Source organism: Elgaria multicarinata, chromosome 4 (genome assembly GCF_023053635.1).
Source record: "Elgaria multicarinata webbii isolate HBS135686 ecotype San Diego chromosome 4, rElgMul1.1.pri, whole genome shotgun sequence".
NCBI classification, from domain to species: domain Eukaryota; kingdom Metazoa; phylum Chordata; class Lepidosauria; order Squamata; family Anguidae; genus Elgaria; species Elgaria multicarinata.
Window position 1 is genome coordinate 13,981,354 of NC_086174.1, and position 23,142 is coordinate 14,004,495.

A 23,142-nucleotide genomic window follows, 5' to 3' on the forward strand; every position below is an offset into this window, starting at 1 on the left:
GCACCCTCCTGCCCATCTTCCCCAGCAACCGGTTTGCATATGCATATTGCGTCTGATACTGGAGGCAACATATAGGCATCAGGACTAGTAGCCATTACTAGCCTTCTCCTCCAGAAATTCATACATAACAATTGGTACTCATCTCCGAACGCTGAAAACAGAGGGACTGATACACTTATCCTCCATTAATTTGTAGAGGCGCTCCAAATAAATAATAATAAGAAGGGTGACCCTGCAAATAAATATTTTTCCCTAGCCCCCTTTTGAAATTCAACACATTGTCCCTGTTCAGACAACATGCTAAACCATGATGGTTAAATGTTTTGAGCACTACATTATGGCTTTGCGTGTTGTGCAAACCATGACTTAGTGTGTCGTGTGAACCATTCCTAACCATGGTGGCTACACAACCACGTGGGTTTAAACACGCTCACTAACCACTTGCTGCAAAAAGGTTAGCAGCTAATCATTCGGATTGAAGGTGAGTGATGACATCCTACATCTATCAATCAATGGCCCCCAAATGGTTAATGGAATGTATTAAGGTTAATGCATTCCGTTAACCATTTTGTGGTTAAGCAGCATGGTTTAGCGTGTTGTCTGAACGGGGCCAATCAATCAACCCATCATCTATCTAATCTATATAGAGAAAGAGAGGGATTATTTAGTTAGTTAGTTAGTTAGTTAGTTAAAACATTTGCATCCCGCCCTATATCATTATGATCTCAGGGCAGCGTAAAGATAAAAGCATACAGTATAAAACAATAAATATACATAGCTAAAAACAAATTAAACCATGAACCAAGTTAAAACAATATATAATTTAAAAGCAGTAAAAAAAAAAGTTAAAACAGTTAAAACAATGTGCCGTCTTAGTGAATTTAACCATTAAAGGCTTTGTTAAAAAGCCATGTTTTCACTTGGTGCCAGAATAAAATCAGCGCCGGCGCCAGTAGAGACCCCACAGTCGTGGTGCCACCACAGAGAAAGCCCTGTCCCTTGTCATAGAATCAGAGAAAAGCAGAGTTGGAAGGGGCCTACAAGGCCATCGAGTCCAACCCCCTGCTCAATGCAGGAATCCACCCTAAAGCATCCTTGACAGATGGTTGTCCAGCTGCCTCTTGAATGCCTCTAGTGTGGGAGAGCCCACAACCTCCCTAGGTAACTGGTCCCATTGTCGTACTGCTCTAACAGTCAGGAAGTTTTTCCTGATGTCCAGCTGGAATCTGGCTTCCTTTAACTTGAGCCCGTTATTCCGTGTCCTGCACTCTGGGAGGATCGAGAAGAGATCCTGGCCCTCCTCTGTGGGGCAACCTTTTAAGTCTTTGAAGAGTGCTATCCTGTCTCCCCTCGATCTTCTCTTCTCCAGGCTAAACATGCCCAGTTCTTTCAGTCCCATCATAGCTGATGTGTTGAGCTGCTGGGATGCGGAGAAGGGCTCCTCCAACAGATCTCAAGTCATATATAAGGAGAGAAACTGGGTTTACACATGATTTGGACATCAGATCTTCATAGCAAGGGTTAAGTCAGCGGAAGATCGGTAGGGGGCGTTCAAAGGATGCACACAGTAGCTCGAACTTTTAAAGTTTGTCCAAAATCACTGGAGGGAGGGAAGGAGCGAGCGAGGGGGGGGGGACCCTTTTTTCCTCCCGTGACTCGAGCGAGGCGAAGGCGCGGGGTTAACCTGTGCTGAGACTCTTCGGGAGGGAGCGAGCGAGGTCCCATCCGCTCTCCTCTCTCTCTCTCTCTCTCTCTCTCTCTGTCCTGTTGCAACTCTGCCGTCTTGCGCCGCCTCGCCTGGCACGGGAAAGGCAGCCCTGCTCACCTCGCCGCGGTCTTCCCGAGCGGCATCGTGTGCCCGAGGCTCCGCCAGGTAAGACGTGCCCGAATTCGGCTTCTCTCGCCGGCCTGTCGCCACCGGCAGGAGGAGGAAGCGGCCGTTGCCGCCGCGCAGATCCTTGCAAAAGGCGGTTTTGGCGCGCCGAGCTTTGCATGCAGGCAAACGGCGCGGGCTCTTCGCGCGTCCCGGCGTGGGTGCAAAGTGCACGTCGGGATGTTACCCATGCCGCGTCGCAGGGGCGCTTTGCAACGTTTCTGGCAAAGCTGCAATCCTTGCAGGGGCGTGTGTGGCATTACTGGAATGCTCGTGTTTTTGTCATCTTTTTTTTTTTTTAACGCAGAGCGTGAACTCCAGCGTGAGTCCTGTTTAGAGTAGACCCGTTGACATGAACGGGATTGGATTTAGACGTGGTTAACTGAAGCCCCACTCGTGTCAATAGGTCTACTCTAAGTAGGATTTGCGTTGGATTTTACATCAAGGCAACGAAGTTCAGCATTGTGTGATGCAGTAGAAATAAAAGGCAGGAGGGGGGAAAGGAGCAATCGTGGAAATAGATTTCGGATATATGTCGGAAGCGTTGTCGAACAGCATTTCGATCCGGATGGTGCGGCTGTAAGTTTCTAGGCACGTCTACTCAGGCGGAAGGCCCGCTGCGTTCAATAGGGTTTACTCGCCGGAAAGTCTGTGTAGGGTTGCAATCTTATGCCGCAAACCCCAACACACGCTTTACTGGCGAGTAAATCGTATTGAATGCAGTGGGACTGAGAAAACACGCTTAGGGTTGGTGATCTGTTCGAGGGCGGTGGATCGGGTAGGAGTAACTATGCCAAAGGATTAAAAAAAATGGGGGGTGGAATCTGCATCGTTATTGGCTGGAGGGGTAAATGTTCTGGGATAAAGGCGATTCTTCTTAAAATGATGCGAGGTAGGGGGGGATCTGGGAATTCCATGCGAGATCCGGTCCATTTCAGTGCGATTCCTAACGAAAGTTGGTCAAAGTATAAGGTGCTGTTTGGTTAACTGTCCATCTTAACGCAGCACTGTTTGAGGCTGGCAGCAGCCCTATGAAGTCCCAGGCAGGGAGGGGCCTTTCACAGCCTTTGCTACCTGAGAGCTTTTTTATATATATTTATTTACTGAGCACATTTCTAATCTGCCCAATCGCGGATTACAACCCAGGCAACCCCTTCTTTTGTTTGCTTGTTCTCTTATTTATTAGTTGCCTCCTAAAATAAATTCTAGGAGAAGATCCCTGCCAGGCATAGAAGTGAAACATAGGAAGGCGTTTTTGAGACTAGCTCGGGATCTTTGTCTGTCTGGTCCAGGACCGTCTACTGCTTTGCTCCTCCAGCAAAGGTTTTCCACATCTCCGGCTTCTTGTTCCTTTGAGCGTGAGGAGTCAGGTTTGTTCCGCCTGTCACTAAACCAACCGTCCTGAACTTGGCGTCCTCTAGATGTGCTGGACTACTTTTCCCATTATCCCCAGCCATTGGGTGATGGGAACTGTAGTCAAGCACCTCTGGAGGCACCTGGTCTTTGGAAGGCTGCAGTAAATTAATGCCCCGACATTCAAACGCTAAAGGACTCCGCAGAGCTCAGCGGTTCCAATCTTTGCCTGCATGGGAGACTGCTGGAAAACCCCTACAGAATATACATGAAATAAATACATTAAGACCAGCAATTGGAGGCCTGGGGTGCAACTCGATAATGGCTAGCTGCACTCCCACTTACCCAGCTGACAGGCAAGAGGGATGTGTGGAGGCCCATGGGACTTTCTAGAGCCAAAAGCGGGTGGGGTTTGCAGCATTGCAGGACTATAAAGCTAGCTAACTAGCACTCTTAGCTATCCAGTGTCTCTGTGTGTGTGTGCCACCCCATCACTCCGGGTCTCTGTGCCACCCATCTCCACAGGCCGCGTAAAATTAGGGCGGCCTGCAACCCTTCTTCCCCAATCTGAGCTGAGCCAAACAAAGATACTGCTTTGCCGAATCTCATATCCTGTAAACTTTGAGACCAAATTAACAGCCATTACCTGCTGATCGACTAACAGCACAATCCTATGCATGCCTACTCAGAAGTAAGTCCGATTGGATTCAATGGAGCTCACTCCCAGGTTAAGTATGCATGGGGTTGCAGTCGTAGAGCTCTTAGCATCTGCATTGTGGTACATCCTGAACAATTCTAAGTCCACACCCAGCTCACAGGCCCTGCTCAATTCTACTTTGCATCTAGGTGCCATATCTGCCTCTTGATTAGCCACCCGCCAATTCACCCTTGACAAGAAAGAACTGAACCCTGGTGAGTCAGGTAGGAAAATGTCTGTAAATTAGGTGAGGGGATGTCGTCGTCCCCATCTCTGCTGATATGTTACAAGCATCCTACATCGGTATGTAGCAAATGGGTTGGTAAACAAAAAACTTTGGTGGATTTATTTTCAAAGCTGTGCGTAATACATTCAGGGGCCAAAGGAAGAGTTTGGCTGCTCCCTGTGGCATTGTAATAACTGCAATTGCAGAAGTAGTAGAGGGGGCGGAATAAGACCAGAAGATGCCTCAGCTGAGAGAACACTTGAGAGAACCGATCTGTGGGGTCTGATTTATAAGACAGATGGACAAATAGTTTGCCCTGGAATAAGGAAGTTCCCTGTGTCACGCAATAACTTTATGGCTGAGTTGAGATTTGAACTGGGGCCTCTGGGCTCACAGGTCCCTAGCTACCACACACTACCACTGTGTCACTTCTAAACATCAAACTCATTATTTTATTTATTACATTTACATCCCACCTTTTTTCCTTCTTAAGGAATCCAAGGTGGCGTACATAATCCTTCCTCTCCATTTTATCCTCATATCAACAACAACCCTGTGAGGTAGGTTGGACTGAGAGCCTGCAACTGGCCCAAAGTCATCTAGTGAGCTTCCATGGCCAAATGGGGACTAGAACCCAGATCTCCTGACTCCCAGTCCAACACTCTAGCCACTACACTACGCTGGCTCGCACCTTCCCATCTGTCCTGTGCTTAAGTTCACATGTGCAGGAACGTCATTTAGCAACAGCAGCAGCAATGAGGTGGCATGTGAGAAACGGACATTGCAGCTCAAAGCTTTTGCATCATCATCTCAGGGCATTGCAGGCCCAACACTTTGCAACGGAGGCTGTTCACACCATCAACTTCAGTTCATTGGGTAACAAGGTGGAGTGACATGAATGTCTACATGAAGCTGCAGCTAGATGGAGTCATGAAGTGCAATGTAATGCAAAGTTTATGGTTATCAAGAAAGTGCATAACATTAATTTGATAATGACAGGTATCTTGGTGCATATTTCAGGAAGCGGGGGTGTTGAGGTGATGTCCACATGTCGTGATTGAAGCCTAAGTTTCTTGTGTCCCTCCTTGGAGCCACTTCATACATTACGCCAATGGAGGCTGATGGCTCCCATGTGAGTGGGGTGGTGAATTCACTCTGGGTTTCAGTCAGAACTCTAAAGGAGGTATTCAAGGCTCCTTGGATACCTTCTTTAGAATTCTGACAGGTTCTGACTGAAACCTGTAGCGTATTCACCACCCCACTCACATCAGAGCCATCAGATGCCACTGCATTACATAGAGCCAAAGCTGTGTTTGCCATCTAATGCAAACTCAAGATATCTTAGGTGTTGGTACAAGGTAGGGTGACCATATGAAAAGGAGGACAGGGCTCCTGTATCTTTAATAGAAAAGGGAATTTCAGCAGGTGTCATTTGGATGCATGCAGCACCTGGTGAAATTCCCCTCTTCATCACAACAGGTAAAACTGCAGGAGCCCTGCCTAGTGTGACCAGATACAACCTGAAAGAGGGCAAGGCTCCTACAGCTTTAACTGTTGTGATGAAGAGGGAATTTCACCAAGTGCTGCTTGCATACAAATGACACCTGCTGAGGACACCCCTAGGAATCCCTTAATATGCATGCCAAGCTACAGGTTGTAGGTTTAACAGTTTTGGTGCTGACGGACGGACAGACGGACACACATCCTGTTTTATTATTACAAATATACCCTCATGCGTGAGCCTTAATCGGAGTCCTTTCCTGACCTTAGCAGGTGACGACACAGCAAAAGGGCGACTCTGTTGTCATCGTCTTTCCTGGCAAGTCCAAGCAGCTTCTCCTCATTCCTTTTCTGATGGGAAAATCCTATGTGGTCTCTGGTGACCATTTAGAGAAGATTACAGGGTGGCTTCCTGTACTTCCTATATATTGCATCTGTGGTTGACAACCCTGGCAGAGAACGCAAGATGCAGTGTCCCCCTACACCCCAAATCCCCTCCTCCTTACTTGGGCTTCCGTTGGGCTCAGTAGTGATGTAGGAGCAGCACGCTGCTGGAGTCGTTGATGGAATAATTTAGTAATGATGCTTCCTGCTAGAAACGTAATTAGCAAAGGAAAACAAAAAGGCAAAACAGAACGAGTGTTTACCAGTCCCACATGCACATAGGCTATCTTAGAACAAAAGAACGCCACACCCTTCTTTGGTGAAGACAAAAACTAAAAGGGGTTTACTCACAAATGTTCTTGCATAAAAATGCAGGTTGCACCATAGAGTTTCAAAAAAGACTTTGTTCAGTCTGTTTTGTGTTCCATTACAGTGACAGGAGGGGGCAAACATGTGTCCCTTGCAATGGTAGAGGTCGGAGGGTTGGGGGAGCAAAAGGAAGAAATCACAGGAAGCCACACTGTAAGCTATAGCCTGGAGAAGAGAAGATTGAGGGGAGACGTGATAGCTCTCTTCAAATACTTGAAAGGTTGTCATACAGAGGAGGGCCAGGATCTCTTCTTGATCCTCCCAGAGTGCAGGACACGGAATAATGGACTCAAGTTACAGGAAGCCAGATTCCGGCTGGACATCAGGAAAAACTTCCTGACTGTTAGAGCAGTATGACAATGGAACCAGTTACCTAGGGAGGTTGTGGGCTTTCCCACACTAGAGGCACTCAAGATGCAGCTGGACAACCATCTGTCAGGTATGCTTTACAATGGATTCCTGCATTGAGCAGGAGGTTGGACTCGATGGCCTTGTAGGCCCCTTCCAACTCTAGTATTCTATGATTCTAGAGATCCCAAAGCTAGCTGTGGTCAAAGCACCCATGAACTAACCAACTGCAATATTGCTCGCTTCAAGTAACCTGCAGACAAGCTTGCAATATTCCCAACCATGAAGATATTGGCTAGGCAGAAAAGACTCCTTTGATTGAAGTGAGTTCAGAAGTCTCTGGGTCTTAATCAGGGCTGGTGCAGCAACAAAAGATGTGACTCAGCAATTTTTCCAATTTGAATGCTACTGGGTGTGCTGAGCATGCTCAATTCCAGCAGGTGAAGCCTTGTGCGCTTTTTAAAAAAAAACTCATGTTGGGCATCTGCTTTCACAACTACTATAAAACAGGTGTGTTGAACCTCTTTCAGCCCGAAGGCCGAATTCCATTTAGGGGCCCACATTTGAGTGGTGAGTGGAGCCAAACGCAAGAAAGGGTAGGGGAAAAATACCAGAATATTTTAGCATAAAGCTCTTAGGGTGACAATATGGAAAGGAGGACAGGGCTCTTATATCTTTAAAAGTTGCATAGACAAACGAATTTCAGCAGGTGACATTTCTATGCATGCAGCACCTGGTGAAATGCCCTCTTCATCACAACATTTACAGCTGCAGGAGCCCTGCCTTCTTTTGTAGCTGAAGTAAAATAATGCTAACCAGCACACAACTGCTAGAATTTTAAATAATATCAAAAGAACTGAGGTAAACAAACATTTTATGTAACATATTAATTATCAAGTGTAAAAATACAGTAATACTTTACAGAAACTGAACAAGTTGTTTATAATAACCGAGCATAAATAGTTTGCAAGAAACTAAAGTTGTTTACAATAGTTACAATAGAAACTGAATGATGACTGAATAGTTTGCAATAACTGAGCAATTACAGGCCTCCTGCTTTTTTCCACCTGTTTCGCAAATCAGAGTCAGAATGTCACAACAACATCACAATACTTATGGGTAGGGAGAGAGGAGGATTTGTTGAATATGTTCCTCAAATTCAAAAAGACTTTTTTGTCCTCCAAAAAGGGATTGACTTAACTCCCCAGTCAGAAAACGCAAATCTTCAGGAGCGGTTAGTTCTCTTTTGTATCTGGTCATTCTAGTTATAGCTCCTACAGCTTTAACTGTTGTGATGAAGAGGGGATTTCACCAGGTGCTGCATGCATACAAATGACACCTGAAATTCCCTTTTCTATGCAACTGTTAAAAGATGCAGGGGGTCCTATCCTCCTTTCCATATGGGTCACCCTAAGAAACATTGCAATATTTTAGAAGGATGGGGGCGGGGGGGAACTGGTCAAAAGCCAAGAAACCACCAAATGGTGGTGGGAAAGCTAGTGGAAACAGTGAAAGGGGCAGAGCTGTCTGGGGAAGCCAGCAGATCAGACTGAGACCCTGGACGTATAGAAAACGTGGTCAAAATAAGTCTGAATGAGGGGAAAGAGGAGCAGAGAGAAGTTGATGTTCAAGGGAAACGAATTGGGGTCAGGGTTGTGACCTTGGAATTGTTGTAGATCACAAGCTGAATATTATCGTGGAATTGTTATAGATCGCAAGCTGAATATGAGCCAACAGTGTGATGTGGCTGCAAAAAAAGCAAATCCAAGATCACTTCTCGATCATCCCAGAATGCAGGACACGGAATAATGGGCTCAAATTACAGGAAGCCAGATTCTGGCTGGCCATCAGGAAAAACTTCCTGACTGTTAGAGCAGTCTGACAATGGAACAAGTTACCTAGGGAGGTAACTTGTCCCACACTAGAGGCATTCAAGAGGCAGCTGAACAGCCATCTGTCAGGGATGTTTTAAGGTGGATTCCTGCATTGAGCAGGGGGTTGGACTGGATGGCCTCATAGGCCCCTTCCAACTCTACTACTCTATGATTTGATGACCTCCCTTTAGAACCTGGGAGGGTCAGGTTGATACTCTACGGGAACTGAATTTGTCCCATGGGCCTGAGGTTTGATACCCTGCTGTAATAGAACCAAGACATCTGTATACAGCAAACATATAATATTTGAGTCATTTGTTCTTCATGGCTGTTCCAAGACATGCTTGGATGATCAATGATATATAGATGGAAAAGAAGCTGGTGGATGGATTTCCCCCTCCCCAGTTTTTTCTATTTTTTTTCTTTTTTACACATCTTTCTTCTTTGAAAAGCATTGTTTCCAATTTCTGTGTTACATTTGATGGGTTGGTACAGATCTGTTGATGAGATCATATGTTTTTTCATCCTGTTCCATAGCAATTCAGAGGTTCAAGCTTTAATTCCAGATGGAGTCAAATTCTTTGAGGGTCATGAGCAGGAAAAATATTTTCTCCCAAAGCCTTATTTGACATCTCCCTCCCTTCCTCATTCTCTCTCTCTCTCTCTCTTTCTCATTCACTCTCTTTCTCTCTCCTCAGTCCCTTCTCTTCTCCTAAGAAGGAAAGAGTTTGGTGGCACCCATAGGAGGCAAAAAAATATAGAATATATGAAGAAAGAAATGAACAGAACAACTCTGGCAGAGGCCTATAGGGCACTCTGGGACTCCTGAAAAGAAGTAATGTTAGAAAATAACTATAAATATAATAAAGGAAGAGATAAACAGAAGTGATATAACATCCCAGAAAAAGAAATGGGACAATTTATGAGAAATGTTCCAGTCTGCGGGGAGGGAACGGGATAAAAGGGATAAAAGATGAAACCTGAAATGGAAAGTAATTATGTTTATAACCTTGGGTGGTTAAAAAAAAAAAGATTACTGTATAATGAACATTCATTTATTTATTAACATTTGTTTATATATACTGGAAAAACAAAATTATTATCCAAAAAATAAATCATAGGAGGGGTTCACTCAACCCCCCATACACATTGAAAGAATGCGCATAGGAGTGTGTGGCCATGCAGTCATGCTGTGTAGCCCTACTAATTCATTGCTGCTGCGTACACTTGCTGTGTCCCCCCCCCCCCACCAGCTACGTATAGGAATGCAGTCTTCCATTTGAGCCCCCACCTGTATTCTGAACAGCTGCAGCCCAGGTACAGGTATGCCATCTCAGTGAGAGTAGGCCTTTTTATGCAAGAGAAATGAGATGAAACTGGTGAAGAGGTTGACATCTGTATCTATTCTTGGCAAGATCCCTTCCTTTATCCGGAGGCTCGGAGTGTGGCAACGAGGGACAGGGCCTTTTCAGTGGTGGCCCCCAGACTATGGAACGATCTCCCTGACGAGGCTCGCCTGGCGCCAACGCTGCTATCTTTCTGGCGCCAGGTTAAGACTTTCCTCTTTGCCCAGGCATATGGCAGCACATCTCAATCACCCACATGTTTAGGTTTTTTTAACGGTTTTTAATGCTTTATGTGTGTATGTTCTGTGTTTTAGAATTTTAAATTTTGTATACTTGTTTTTATCTCAATTTTAGAATTTCTGTAAACCGCCCAGAGAGCCCTGGCTATGGGGGGCGGTATATAAGTGTAATAAATAAATGAAATGAATAAATTTATCCATTAATGATTCAAACTAAGATGCTTAAAGATAATTAAAAATGTGTTGTTTTCCCCCAGTGGTGTAGTGGCCAGTTTTGAACTGCAGACAGCTCTGTTGATCATTTTGCCCCAGCTGCCGTGAGGATTGCAGCTAAACTCAGAGGGAACAGGGAATTCTGGGTAGTGGTGGAGGCAGAGGACCGCAGCAGCCCCAGTAATTAAAACGTATCAGCGCTGCATCCCTGTGAGGCCTGGTTCTTCTATGCCACTGATTTTCCCTCACCCCCCGCAACATTGTCAGCACTCACTTGTGGAGTATGGAGGGCCATAGCTCCCTCAAAGCACTTGGGTGTGATACTGTTATGGAAAAATAATTGATTTCCCACTACTCCCTTCACCCATCTCTTCTCTCCCGTCCTTCCAAGATCCCTCATTTCCCTTTCCCAAAATGCCACCCTTGGGTGATTTCTAAGTGATATGGGCCACAGCTAGACCTAAGGTTTATCCTGGATCATCCAGGGTTCGCCCCTGCCTGAGCACTGGATCCCCTGTGTGTCACCTAGATGAACAGGTTTGACCCCTGGACGATCCAGAGATAAACCTTAGGTCTAGCTATGGCTTTAGATGGGTAGAATAGACCCCCTACTCCCAGGTAGGAGAGAAAAGTCCCATTTACCTATTTGGGTAAGGTCGCTTACTCAGGGGTAAGGACGAGCCCTAGCCGCTGGTTAAATCACCAGGCGCTTGACACACACACACACACACACCTACCTCTTATTTCCTTTCCCCACAGCTCAGTGGGAAACCAGGGAGACAAATAAGAAGCAGGAAGGTTTCTGCCACGTAGGCAAAGTGGGACAGGAATGTCCCAGGGGACATTGTGAGGGGGGGGACCAGGGAGGGAGTGGTGGACAGGGATTAGTTAAAGACAATGGAATACGTGACAGGAAGGTCCCAGGATTCATTGCTAAGGGAATCATGTGATAATGGAGTTTGCAAAGTCAATAGGGTCTCTCACCCATCTGGGCATGTCAAGAAAACAGGGAGGAGGATCAGCTGTGACGATCTGAGCAAGCAACCAATTATTTGCATACAATGTTTCCCCCCTGTATAAAATGAAACGTAAACTTCTGTTCCGGGCCTTTTCCCTTACATTGACAAGGGAGAGGGACCTTTGTACAAAGAGATTTTTGGTACCTGAGATGGAAATAAACTTTCCTTTTGAAACTGCATCTGGATGCCTTTTTATTTGATTTAATTGGGTTGTAATCCACAATTTTTCTAACAGTACCATAGTTCAGTAGTACAGCACATGCCTTCAAGATTCAACCCAGTTGTGTATGTCTTAAGCTCTCAGTAATTCTTTTGCCATATTTGTATAACATGGCTCTTCCTCCCTCTCACACACACCCCATTTTTATTCTTACAACAACAACCCCGTGATGTTGGTTGGATTAAAATATGGGAGGGCAACCTATGCTTCTCAGGCCAAGTGAAGCCCTTGGCTTAATTTCATGTGGCCCTCTGTATGCGATTGGTTAAGACCTCTGACAAGAGCGATATCACTCATCCCTGGCAACCCACTGGGTGGGAAGAAAGAAGGCGACAGAGAGAAAAGGAGGTGGAAGAACAGGGGGAGGCAAAGAAAGAAAGCAGGTGGCAAATAGAGGAAATGGGGTTTGGCATCAAATCCCAGCTCCAATTTTTTAAAGGCCCTAGGGCCAGAAACCCTCCATGGCTTCCCGACTCAGTGAATCTACCCACTCACTGCCATTTTCACTAGATACTACTGCTCCATAAACATGGAGCGTTTTCATTAAATTGACCCGAAAGAGTTTTGAGAATGCAACAATTAAATTGAAACGATATATCAAAAGGTTCTACTGCTTAAATTATGTTGCTTTAAAAAGCATAAGCCTGCATGCTGTTTACAACTAATGGTTATTTTATTATAACACCTATGTGTTTTTTCTGCAGCTGAAGAAAGATACCAACAGAGACTTGCAGCATTGCTAAACCACAAGGAATTCCCTCCTAATCTGTCCCAGTGTCTCTGTTCTGCTCTCTGTCTTCAGGTAAGGGTCCTATCATATATTTTTTTCCAAAGGTGCAGTTTCAAATTCCTATCTGTGTATGTATATTCAGAATTACTTTGCAAAAACAAACAATATATTTAAAGAGCATTTGCTATGGGGTTTTTTTAATACCTCATAATAACGTAGTAATGTTATCAACACAGGTTGTATGCTCACCATATTTATTCATTTCATAGAATCATAGAATAGTAGAGTTGGAAGGGGCCTATAAGGCCATCGAGTCCAACCCCCTGCTCAATGCAGGAATCCACCCTAAAGCATACCTGACAGATGGTTGTCTAGCTACCTCTTGAATGCCTCTACTGTGGGAGAACCACAACTTCCCTAGGTAACTGGTTCCATTGTCATACTGCTCTAACAGTCAGGAAGTTTTTCCTGATGGCCAGCCAGAATCTGGCTTCCTGTAACTCGAGCCCATTATTCCATGTCCTGCACTCTGTGATGATTGAGAAAAGATCCTGGCCCTCCTCTGTGTGACAACCTTTTAAATATTTGAAGACTGCTATTTGGGGTGGGAGTGCTTTTTTTCTTTTAAGTAAAAATTTGGGATACATATATGTATAACAACACATAGGCCAAATGAGCAATATTGTGTAGAACTAGTGGGGCCTAGTTTTCACGAAGGTAGTAAGCCTGCATTTGGGCTGTACTGTTTCAGACTTTCAAAATCGCATGACTGAATGTTCCTTTATATCAATCTTTCCCTGCACATAGAAAACGAGAAATGTAGAACACTCCTCATTGACATCTAGTTTTCCATGTGGAGGGTAATAATTTTGTAGAAACAAGCGTTTGTTCCTGTGGCACCTTCCCCACTTGAAGTATGAAATGGTACAACCCAAACACAGATTTACCACTGCAGAAAACAGTGGTAAATTTAGCCTCTTTTAGCCAGAAGTACCAGGGAAAGTGTGAGGTGCCCTGTCACATGAGTATGTGTGTGAGTATGTAAAATTTCTTTTTAAAAATTGGTTTTCTTCTTTTTCTTAAGGTTCATGATGGTGGTGTTCACTTTCCTTGCTGCATTGATGCTCGCTACAGCACATTCACAGGAAGTAGATGAAACCATCACATACACGGTAAAGTATAGGGAGGGGAGGGGGAGACAGAGGCTGCATTCAGACCACACAATAACCAACCGTGGTTTAAGTCATCAAATGTTAGTTGAAAAGTCAACCGTTGTCTGTCTATCAGGCGAAAACCACCCCTTGGTTGACTATTTCCCCAAAATAACCAGTGGAGAAAAACAACGCTCTGCAGAGTTGACTAGTCGTACAACCATTGGTTAGCATCTGTTGGGCTCTGTGGTCTATTTTGTCCCGTTGAGTTAAATATTTCATCTGCCTACAGAGTCCTCTGGTAAGAGCGACTAAAGCAGTGACTGCCGCTCTAGTCCAACCGCCAGAACTTGCAATGGCTGATGGCATACCAGCGGGAAGACTGGGGTGGAGAGAGGGTGGGGAATGTGTCAATCAAACACACAGTTGACTAATAGTCAACTTGACGCTAGAGTTAATCCACTCCTTGGTTGATTATAGTCATGTCATGTGGGGAGTACCCCCTTGATAATCAACCCTGGAGTTGACTGTTAACCCATCATTGACTATTGTGTTGTCTGAACTCAGCCAGAGAGAAAAAGAAATATTGCACGTTAACAGGTCTTCAAGAGCAATCTTACACTCTTACAGCAGAAGTTAATAGCACCAGAATCCGTCAGATTCATGCACTCAGAGGTCATGTAAGTCTGCTGTAGAAGAAATAATGAAGGGTTTTGTTGCCCTTTAAAGACCAGCAGATTTATTATCCCATAACTTTTGTTATACATTTAAATCCACAAGAGCTTGTCGTAATTACTTTGTATGTCTTTAATGTGCCACAAGATTCTTTGTTGCTTTTTCCATTAGAATGAATGGGGCAGCCCTTGCTGGCAAGGAACTTTGTATATGTATGGAAATTACTTATTAAGAAATTACATTATGGCATTTTTTATAAAATTAAAATTAATCAAATGTGTATTTAAGAAATTAGAAGATTGTGATGCTACTGTTAGCCAATTAGTTTCCAGGCATAATTCAAGACGTCGGTTTTGACCTTGGATGGCCTTGATCCAGTATATCTCTGAGATATACTGGAGTATCTCTACCTCACCCCCAAGTAATGAAGCCAAACTCCATGCATCTCCTTTGACAGAGGGTAGAGTAATAGTCTTTCAAGAGAGGTGGAGCAAGGCCAGCTGAGTCCACCCAAAGAGGCCTTTTAAAACTTTTTTATTCCTCCAATCCTTTGGGTCGAACTGCGTACTTTCTGCTTGCCGCTACCTTCTCGGTGTTGTTTGATTTGACTTTACATTAAATCTTTGCATGTGTTAACTATTCTTCTCCCTTTGTTGTGAGTGCCCTGGTTGGACATCAAAGCCTTAAATTGGAATACATCTCCTAGGCAACATGGTCAATGGCCATACTGGTTGCAGATGGTGGAGTTTGTAGTCCAACACACCAGGTTGGAGAAGACTGCCTTAAATGTTCCTCAGCATACCAAATGTCTCCTGCTTTCTCCTTTCCATGGAACTTCCACATTTGTTCGTTAGTTCTCTCTCTCTCTCTCTCTCTCTCTCTCTCTCTGGCTCAGTTCAAACAACACGTTTCTCAACAATGGTTTAGAACTCCACAGTAGGGTTTTTACACCACCGTTGAGAAATGTGTTGTCTGGCAGGAAAACTCCATGCAATGGTGAAATTTTTTTGGAAAACACTCCATGCAGAATATCCACGCTGTGCAGAGGAATGTTCCTGCACAACAGTTGTGTTTTGTGTTGTGTGGCAGGCTCCGTAGAGTTTTCCATTGTGTTGAGTTGACTTTTCCCACTGGATACAGAGTTTCCTGGCAAGAGCGGCGAAAGGAGTGAGTGCAGCTCTAGGAGAGCTGCCAGGACTGGGGTGGCTTTTGCAGCAATGGCTGATGGGATACCATCAGGAGGACTGGAGGAGGAGAGAGGGTGGAGGAACTGTCAATCAAACATCACGATGCATTTTACTCAACTCCATGGTAGCCCACAGTCACACAATGGTGGCGTTAGAACATGTTGTGTGGGAAGTACCCCCTAAAAACTCAACCGTTGAGTGGAGTTTTCACACTGTGTTGACTAACGTGTTGTCTGAACTGATCCCCTCTCTCTTCCTTCAAATTCCTTTTCCAAACCTTCCTTTATGAACAGAGGAAGCTGTCTTTATAGCACGTCAAGGTTATTTGTCAGCCTCGCTAAGTATTTTTTATTCCAAGTACGGGCAGCTTGTGCTCCTCCAGGTGGTTTGGCTTACAGCTCCCGTTAGCCTTGGCCAGGATAGCCAATGGTGAAAGAAGATGGGAATTGCAGTTGCCCATCCCAGGTATTCTGACTAGCAGTGGCTCTCCAAGAGAGATGTCTTACCAATCAACTGCTACATGATCCTTTTTTTAAAAAAAAATAGGGGATTGAACCCCAGACCTTCTGCATGGAAATCATGTGTGAAGCCTTTTGCTCAACCCTTTAATCTTCCTCCCCAGCTAGAACAAAGCCTAACCAGGTGAAGCTGCATTCTTTCACAATGACCCTTGCTACCTGTGCATCTCCCCTCCCATGACATCTTAAGCACCGCCACTTCTCCCATGAAATTGCCCATGTGCTCAGGTCAGAGGACCTGGTCTATGTCCCTGCACTGTCAGAGGTACAGCAAGTGAGCACACAAGACAGGGCCTTCTTTGTTGTGACACCTAAACATTGGATCTCAGGAGGCCAGGCCAGCTTCCAGTCTATCTCTACTCGCCTTGGCTTTTTCTGCTCTCTCTGCTCATTTTGTCTCTGCAAACAGGTGGCTCTTTCAACAAGCCTTTTAGCATAATTCTATTCCTTGTTATCACAGAATCATACCATACTAGAGTTGAAAGGGGCCTATAAGGCCATTGAGTCCAACCCCCCGCTCAGTGCAGGAATCCACCTTAAAGCATCCCTGACAGATGCATCTTGAAGGCTTCTAGTATGGGAGAGCCCACAACCTCCCTAGGTCATTGGTTTTTCCTGATGTTCAGCCAGAATCTGGCTTCCTGTAACTTGAGTCCATTATTCTGTGCCCTGCACTCTAGGATGATAGAGAAGAGATATTTAATAAATGTATTATATTTAATAAAATGTGGGGGTGCGGGGGGGGTGTTTGGCTGTCAAACTGTTAATTAATTGTAGTCATTTGTTTTTAGTTTGTAATTTTATCTTTTAGCTTTTGAATTGTTTTTTATTGTTGAGTCTGCATTGTTACCTGCCTTGCAGGTGGGACTAACTTGATCCAAAGGGAGATCCAAAGGGAAGGAACGAGAAAGTCTTTATGCATCTTTTAAATAAACATTGGCTTCCCCCAATATCTATGCCTGGATTATATGGTTGTCAGGGCATGGAGCTGTCTTCTTGCTTCTGTAATTCTGTGAAATGCCATAAACATTAGCAGCACTGTATAAATAAATAAACATAACGATTCTGCAACAATCCTTATCCCCCACACCCCGGTTTTGCAGTGCCAGATGGACTGGCAACACAACCGTATACGTGTCTACTTAAAAGTAAGCCCCTTGTAGTTCAGTGGAGCCTACTCATTTCTGAGTAGACGTGCTCAATTCATTGGAGGCTGGTGGCTCCGATATCAGTGGGGCGTCGAATCCACTCCAGGTTTCAGTCAGAACCAGTCAAAACTCTAAAGGAGCCATCCAAGGCGCAGAAGCTCCGTTAGTGTTCGGACTGGTCCTGGTTGAAACCCGGAGCGGATTCACCACCCTACTGACATCAGAGCCACCAGCCTCCACTGCGTAGGCTTGCTGTGTTAAGAAACCCTTCGCTGATCTTCAACAGGGGTGCAGTTGCATTGACGTTAATGGGATTTCTCCATGATAAGTCATCTATGAACTTGGTCCCCACCCCCCCCGGGGTCATTAAATGGGCGTGACTTCTGTTGTGCATTAAACAGGCGTTGGGGAGATTCTGTTGTTTTCCTTTGGGGCTTGTTGCAGGGAGCGGGTGTTCTTTTTGTAGCTCCAGTAGAGTCAACTTAGGATGCTGTCATTCCTTCAGAGAGCTGGAATTCTAATGCAATTAGCTGCCCTCTTGCCCCCTCGTTACACTCGAGGCCCAGCTGCACTCCCGCTTGCTGCTAGATTTGGCAGGCCGCTAGCATCACCTGTGAATCAACAGAAAGAATGTTTCTCGTTGTTTAACTCTTGTTTTAAGCTCCGCGCATAACAAAAGCTGCTGAAAAAACGACAAGCATGGGCCAGTGAATTGAGCAACAGGGCTGTTGACAGGCCGGGACAGATCCGTCACTGGCGCAAACTCCACCGGTGCCTACCAAGTTACGGCAGGGGTGAACTTGAGTCGCGACGACAAGTGGATTTATTAACTTCAGGCTTTTCTTTTTTGCACGGTGCTAAGAAAACATTGCGCTCAGCGCGGCAGACTCACGCATGCCTCTGTGCTTGAGTCGGTGAAACCTGCCCATGTTTGAAATGGGAGCCGAATGTTATTCCCTAGCAAGGTGGATATGTTGTTCCTTGTCTGGTCTTCAGTGAGGAACATGGCTGTTGTTATTTTGAATAGTAGGTGCTGGCATACCTGCTAGGGTGACCATGTGAAAAGGAGGACAGGGCTCCTGTATCTTTAACAGTTGTATTGAAAAGGGAATTTCAGCAGGTGTCATTTGTATATATGTGGAACCTGTGGAAATTCCCTCTTCATCACAACAGTTAAAGCTGCAGATGCCCTGCCCTCTTTTAAACCTGGTCACTCTAGTATAGCTCCTGCAGCTTTAACTGTGGTGATGAAGAGGGAATTTCATCAGGTTTTCCATATATACAAAGGACACCAGCTGAAATTCCCTTGTCTGTGCAACTGTTAAAGATACAGGAGCCCCGTTCTCCTTTTCATATGGTCACCCTAGGCATACCTGCTACCCTTTGGACGTCCAAAGTAGACAAAACAGTCATCGGCAGACCATTAGCCCCACTATGAGGCCAAGGAAGGCAAGCCATTTCAAGCTGTCGACTTGGAGATACCGAGAAAGAGAAGCAAACTGTCAGTTATTTAACTACAATATTACCTTTTTAGAGACAGAGAGAACCTAAGAACATAAAAAGAGCCATCAGACCAAGGGTCCATCTAGTCCAGCATTCTGTTCACACATTGACCAACCAGCTGCCCATGGGAAACCCACAAGATATGAGTGCAGCAGCACCCTCCCGCCCATGTTCCCCACTAAGTGGTCTACACAGGCTTACGGTCTCTGATACTGGAGGTAGCATAGAGCCATCAGGACTAGTAGCCATCTCCTCCATGTATTTGCCTAACCCCCTTTTAAAGCCATCCAAATTGATTGTCATCACGATGTCTTGTGATAGAGAATTCTGTAGTTTTAAGTATGCACTGGGTGAAGGAGCCCTTCCTTTTATCTCCCACCATTAGTAGAGACGCAGACATCATCAGCCACCGCCACTGCCCAGAATTCCCTCTGAGCTTAGCTGCAGTTTTAAACGCTACTTGGATTCTCCACCTCAGATGTCAAAATGCCTTAAGCCCAGCTGTGGCCTTTTGCAGCTTATCTAGGGTGACCATATGAAAAGGAGGACAGGGCTCCTGTATCTTTAACAGTTGCATAGAAAAGGGAATTTCAGCATGTGTCATTCATATATATGGAGAACCTAGAACAATTCACCCTTCATTACAACAGTTAAAGCTGCAGGAGCTATACTAGAGTGACCAGATTTAAAAGAGGGCAGGACACCTGCAGCTTTAACTGGTGTGATGAAGAGGAAATTTCACCAGGTTCTCCATATATACAAATGACACCTGCAGAAATTCCCTTTTCAATACAACTGTTAAAGATACAATACAACTGTTAAAGATACCTGTCCTCCTTTTCATATGGTCACCCTAGCTTATCTGTTGCTTCACCAGTGGTGTAGTGAGGCCAGGGGAGCAGTGACACAGCGCCGTCACTTTTTGATTAGCAGGGACATCTGTCACCACCACTACCCAGAATTCCCTGTTCCTTCTGAGCTTGGCTGCAATCCTCACAGTGAATTTTCCCAGCAACAAGATATTTTTCCTTGTTGCAATTATGGAAAGCATTTTGGGGTGGATTGGGCTTGAAAGGAGCTAGATTGGGCTAGAACTGGTTTGTTCATATGGATCGGCACAGCCTGCCTGTATTTTTTGATTCTCTAAGCGGGAGTGGCTATGGTGGCTGTCATGCACTTCAGTTATATCATGCTGGGTAGAAAATTGCTCCCTGACACACTAGTTCTGTATCTGCAGTGACCTAGGGTACAATCCTATCCGGATGCTCATCAGCCTCCGAAGTCAAAGGCCGACAGGCGTCCTATGATAGTCTGCACTCCTCTCGCCCTGCCTTTTTGCTAGATGGGCTATTTTGCCCATCTAGCTGTGGGTCTGAGTAGCAGGAAGGAATGATGCTGAGGTGGTCGCAGGATTCTTTGTAAGCCAGATACCCTGGTCTCTTCCTCTCCCCACCAACAGAACCACCCCCTTTCCTCTTCTCCAAGTTCGCTTTTGCAAGCTGGGTGAGGCAGCCGATGCGGTTCTCTCCATGCCACCTGGGAGGGAGTGATGAACTTGGACTCCTGGCCTGAGGTCTGAGCACTGTCTCCAGCCTCAAGTCCAGGAATCAGAAAAATCCTATTCCCACCCCGCCCCAGAGAGCCATAGCATTGCTCACCCTAATGCTCACATTTCGGGGGCTTCAAACCCTTTGGAGAATTACAGTTGTGAGGGTTCCTTGGTTGGGAAGCCATGACGGTTTCTCATGCTAGGAGCTGGCTTTAGTTTGATAGCATAGTTATTATGGCCTCAGCAATCATCCCTCGCAATCATCCTAGCTGCAGGGGAGGACAAATCTCAGGGATTACAGAAAGTGTGTTGGGCGTCATTTCATGAAAGGGAAGACTGAGAACGTAAAAACTAAATACAGAAGGACGCACCAAATGGAACATCGGAAGTGGCCATGTACCAGGTCAGAGTATTTGGCTCCCTATTCAGCACATTATTACATAGTCTGAGTGACATCTCTTAACAAGATACTAAGGGTCGAAACTTGAACCTTTAGGATACAGGCCATGTGTTTTGCAAGAGAGCTAGAATTCTTAGTGGTCCTGGAACACTGATTGCTGAAGCTGAAGCTAGAGTTGGCATTGGAGAGATTGGGTTGGAAAAACACTGGAAACCCATGTAAGAGAGGGTTGTAATAAGACATTCTTAGAATACTAAACTTACAGGCAACTTTTATATGATGTGTTTAATAGGGTGACCCAATGGAAAGGAGGACAGGGTTGCTGTATCTTTAACAGCTGTATTGAAAGGGGAATTTCAGCAGGTGTCACTTGTATGCATGCAGCACCTGGTGAAATTCCCTCTTCATCACAACAGTTAAACTGCAGGAGCTATACTGGAGTGACCAGATACAAAAGAGAGAAGGGCTCCTGCAGCTGTAACTGTTGTGATGAAGAGGGAAATTCAGCAGGTGCTGCATGCATACAAATGATGCCTGCTGAAATTCTCTTTTCTATACAACTGTTAAAGATACAGAAGCCCTGTCCTCCTTTCCATAGGGTCACCCTAGTGTTTAAGGTAAGGTAGGTAGAATCATTGATTACTTCAAATAAAATAACTAAAGATGCTTAGCAGTGTGATCACCAAGAACATAGCAAGATCCGGCAGCAGCCTAGTCCTCATGAATGTTTGAAGGGCCTACAAAATCAGGAGACCCGCAGTGATGCTGGGTCAGTGATTGCACAAATAACAAGAGCAGTGCTCTCTCACCAGGGAGAGAGGCAAGACGCTTCCCTGGGGCCTGTATGAAACATGGGGCAGCTGTACACAGCAGCTACGCATGCATGGGGATGATTGAAAATACACGAATTTCATTTTGGTCACTGCTTTGGTTGTTTTACTTGGTTTTCTCTGTTTTCACACAGCAATGCACTGATGGTTACGAATGGGACCCCGTCATGCAGCGGTGCAAAGGTACAGTAAGCCATTGCGAGTTGCACGTTCCTATATTCCCACCTGCCAGAAGCTCTGAGAATCCTAAGCTCGCACTAACAAGGGGCCCACCTTGAGCCGTGGCACTTTCTCCATCGTCTCCCCTTTTGGAAACGCTTTATTGCGAAGACGGTGGAAAGAGCCTGGGCCTGCACAGAAACCTCGTGCATGCAGTCTTTGGGATCGCATCACACAATACCAGTTGCTCTCCCCTTTGGACTGTGTTCCTCACCTCCTGCGGGTCCCAATCCCACCCCCTGGAGTTTCCCCAAGAGCCACCGCCCCTTCCCCACATTACTAGGTGGTTCCCACTTTTCCCCCTGACTGCCTGTTGCTTGTGTGGTTTTGTATTCTGAAATAACTCTCCTAAGCCTTGGTTCCAGGCAATAAGAGCTTGACGCTATAATAAGCTGGGGTGTTGTTATATATTGGCCCCACCCTCTTTTGCCTTTAGCTCCGCCCACCACTGGAACGCATGCCTCTAGAGCCTCTCAAAAATTGCATACAGCTAGAGTGACCATATGAAAAGGAGGACAGGGCTCCTGTATCTTTAACAGTTGCATAGAAAAGGGAATTTCAGCAGGTGACATTTGTATATATGCAGCACCTGGTGAAATTTCCTCTTCATCACCACAGTTAAAGCTGCAAATGCCCTGCCCTCTTCTAAATCTGGTCACTCTAGTATAGCTCCTACAGCTTTAACTGTGGTGATGAAGAGGGAATTTCACCAGGTGCTGCATGCAGACAAATGACACCTGCTGAAATTCCCTTTTCTATGCAACTGTTAAAGATACAGGAGCCCTGTCCTCCTTTTCATATGGTCACCCTACCACTTTCATACCACCTTTATAGTGCTATATCCTACTTAGTGTGGCTCCAGCCTCTTATATACCGCTTTCATAGTGCAATATCTTGCTTGTTGTAGATTAGACCCTAGTTTGGTCCACCATTAGGGTGACCATATGAAAAGGAGGACAGGGCTCCTGTATCTTTAACAGTTGTATTGAAAAGAGAATTTCAGCAGGGGTAATTTGTATATATGGAGAACCTGGTGAAATTCCCTCTTCATCACAACAGTTAAAGGTGCAGGTGCCCTGCCCTCTTTTAAATCTGATCACTCTAGTATAGCTCCTGCAACTTTAACTGCTGTGATGAAGAGGGAATTTCACCAGGTTCTCCATATATACAATTGATACCTGCTGAAATTCCTTTTTCTATTCAACTGTTAAAGATACAGGACACCTGTCCTCCTTTTCATATGGTCACCCTATCGTCACCAGCAGCTCTGGCTCTGCTGATGATCTGTGGTGGGGAGAACAGACACCAGGAATCACCTGCCTTCCCCCAAAAGGTGAAGCAGGGATTTTACAGGGATGAGAGAAACCTGTCCCTCTCTTCCAAAGGCATTTTCAACCTCCCAAACATCGTGTCCTGGAAAAGTTATTTACAAAATGGATTTTTTATTAGATTTATGTACCACTTGTCATAACAAATTGCAAAGCGCTTACTGCTCATCATACAAAATCACATTTTCCTAGTGCAGATCCTTAAAACCAGCCATGCTGGATCAGACCAAAGGCCTAGCTAAT

The 23,142-nt window shown here is 45.2% G+C and overlaps 1 protein-coding gene across 1 annotated transcript in view; it reads left to right on the forward strand.

Annotated features, from left to right (window-relative positions):
- Nucleotides 1–1,828: 1,828 nt before the first annotated feature.
- Nucleotides 1,829–23,142, forward strand: part of EFEMP1 (EGF containing fibulin extracellular matrix protein 1) — a 73,819-nt gene continuing 52,505 nt past the window's right edge. Inside the window, exons 1-4 of the mRNA XM_063123798.1 lie at nucleotides 1,829–1,873; nucleotides 12,366–12,463; nucleotides 13,476–13,563; nucleotides 21,487–21,535. Of these exons, the coding sequence (XP_062979868.1) occupies nucleotides 13,480–13,563; nucleotides 21,487–21,535 (133 nt within the window). The 5' untranslated portion in view covers nucleotides 1,829–1,873; nucleotides 12,366–12,463; nucleotides 13,476–13,479. The remainder of the gene's footprint in view (nucleotides 1,874–12,365; nucleotides 12,464–13,475; nucleotides 13,564–21,486; nucleotides 21,536–23,142) is intronic.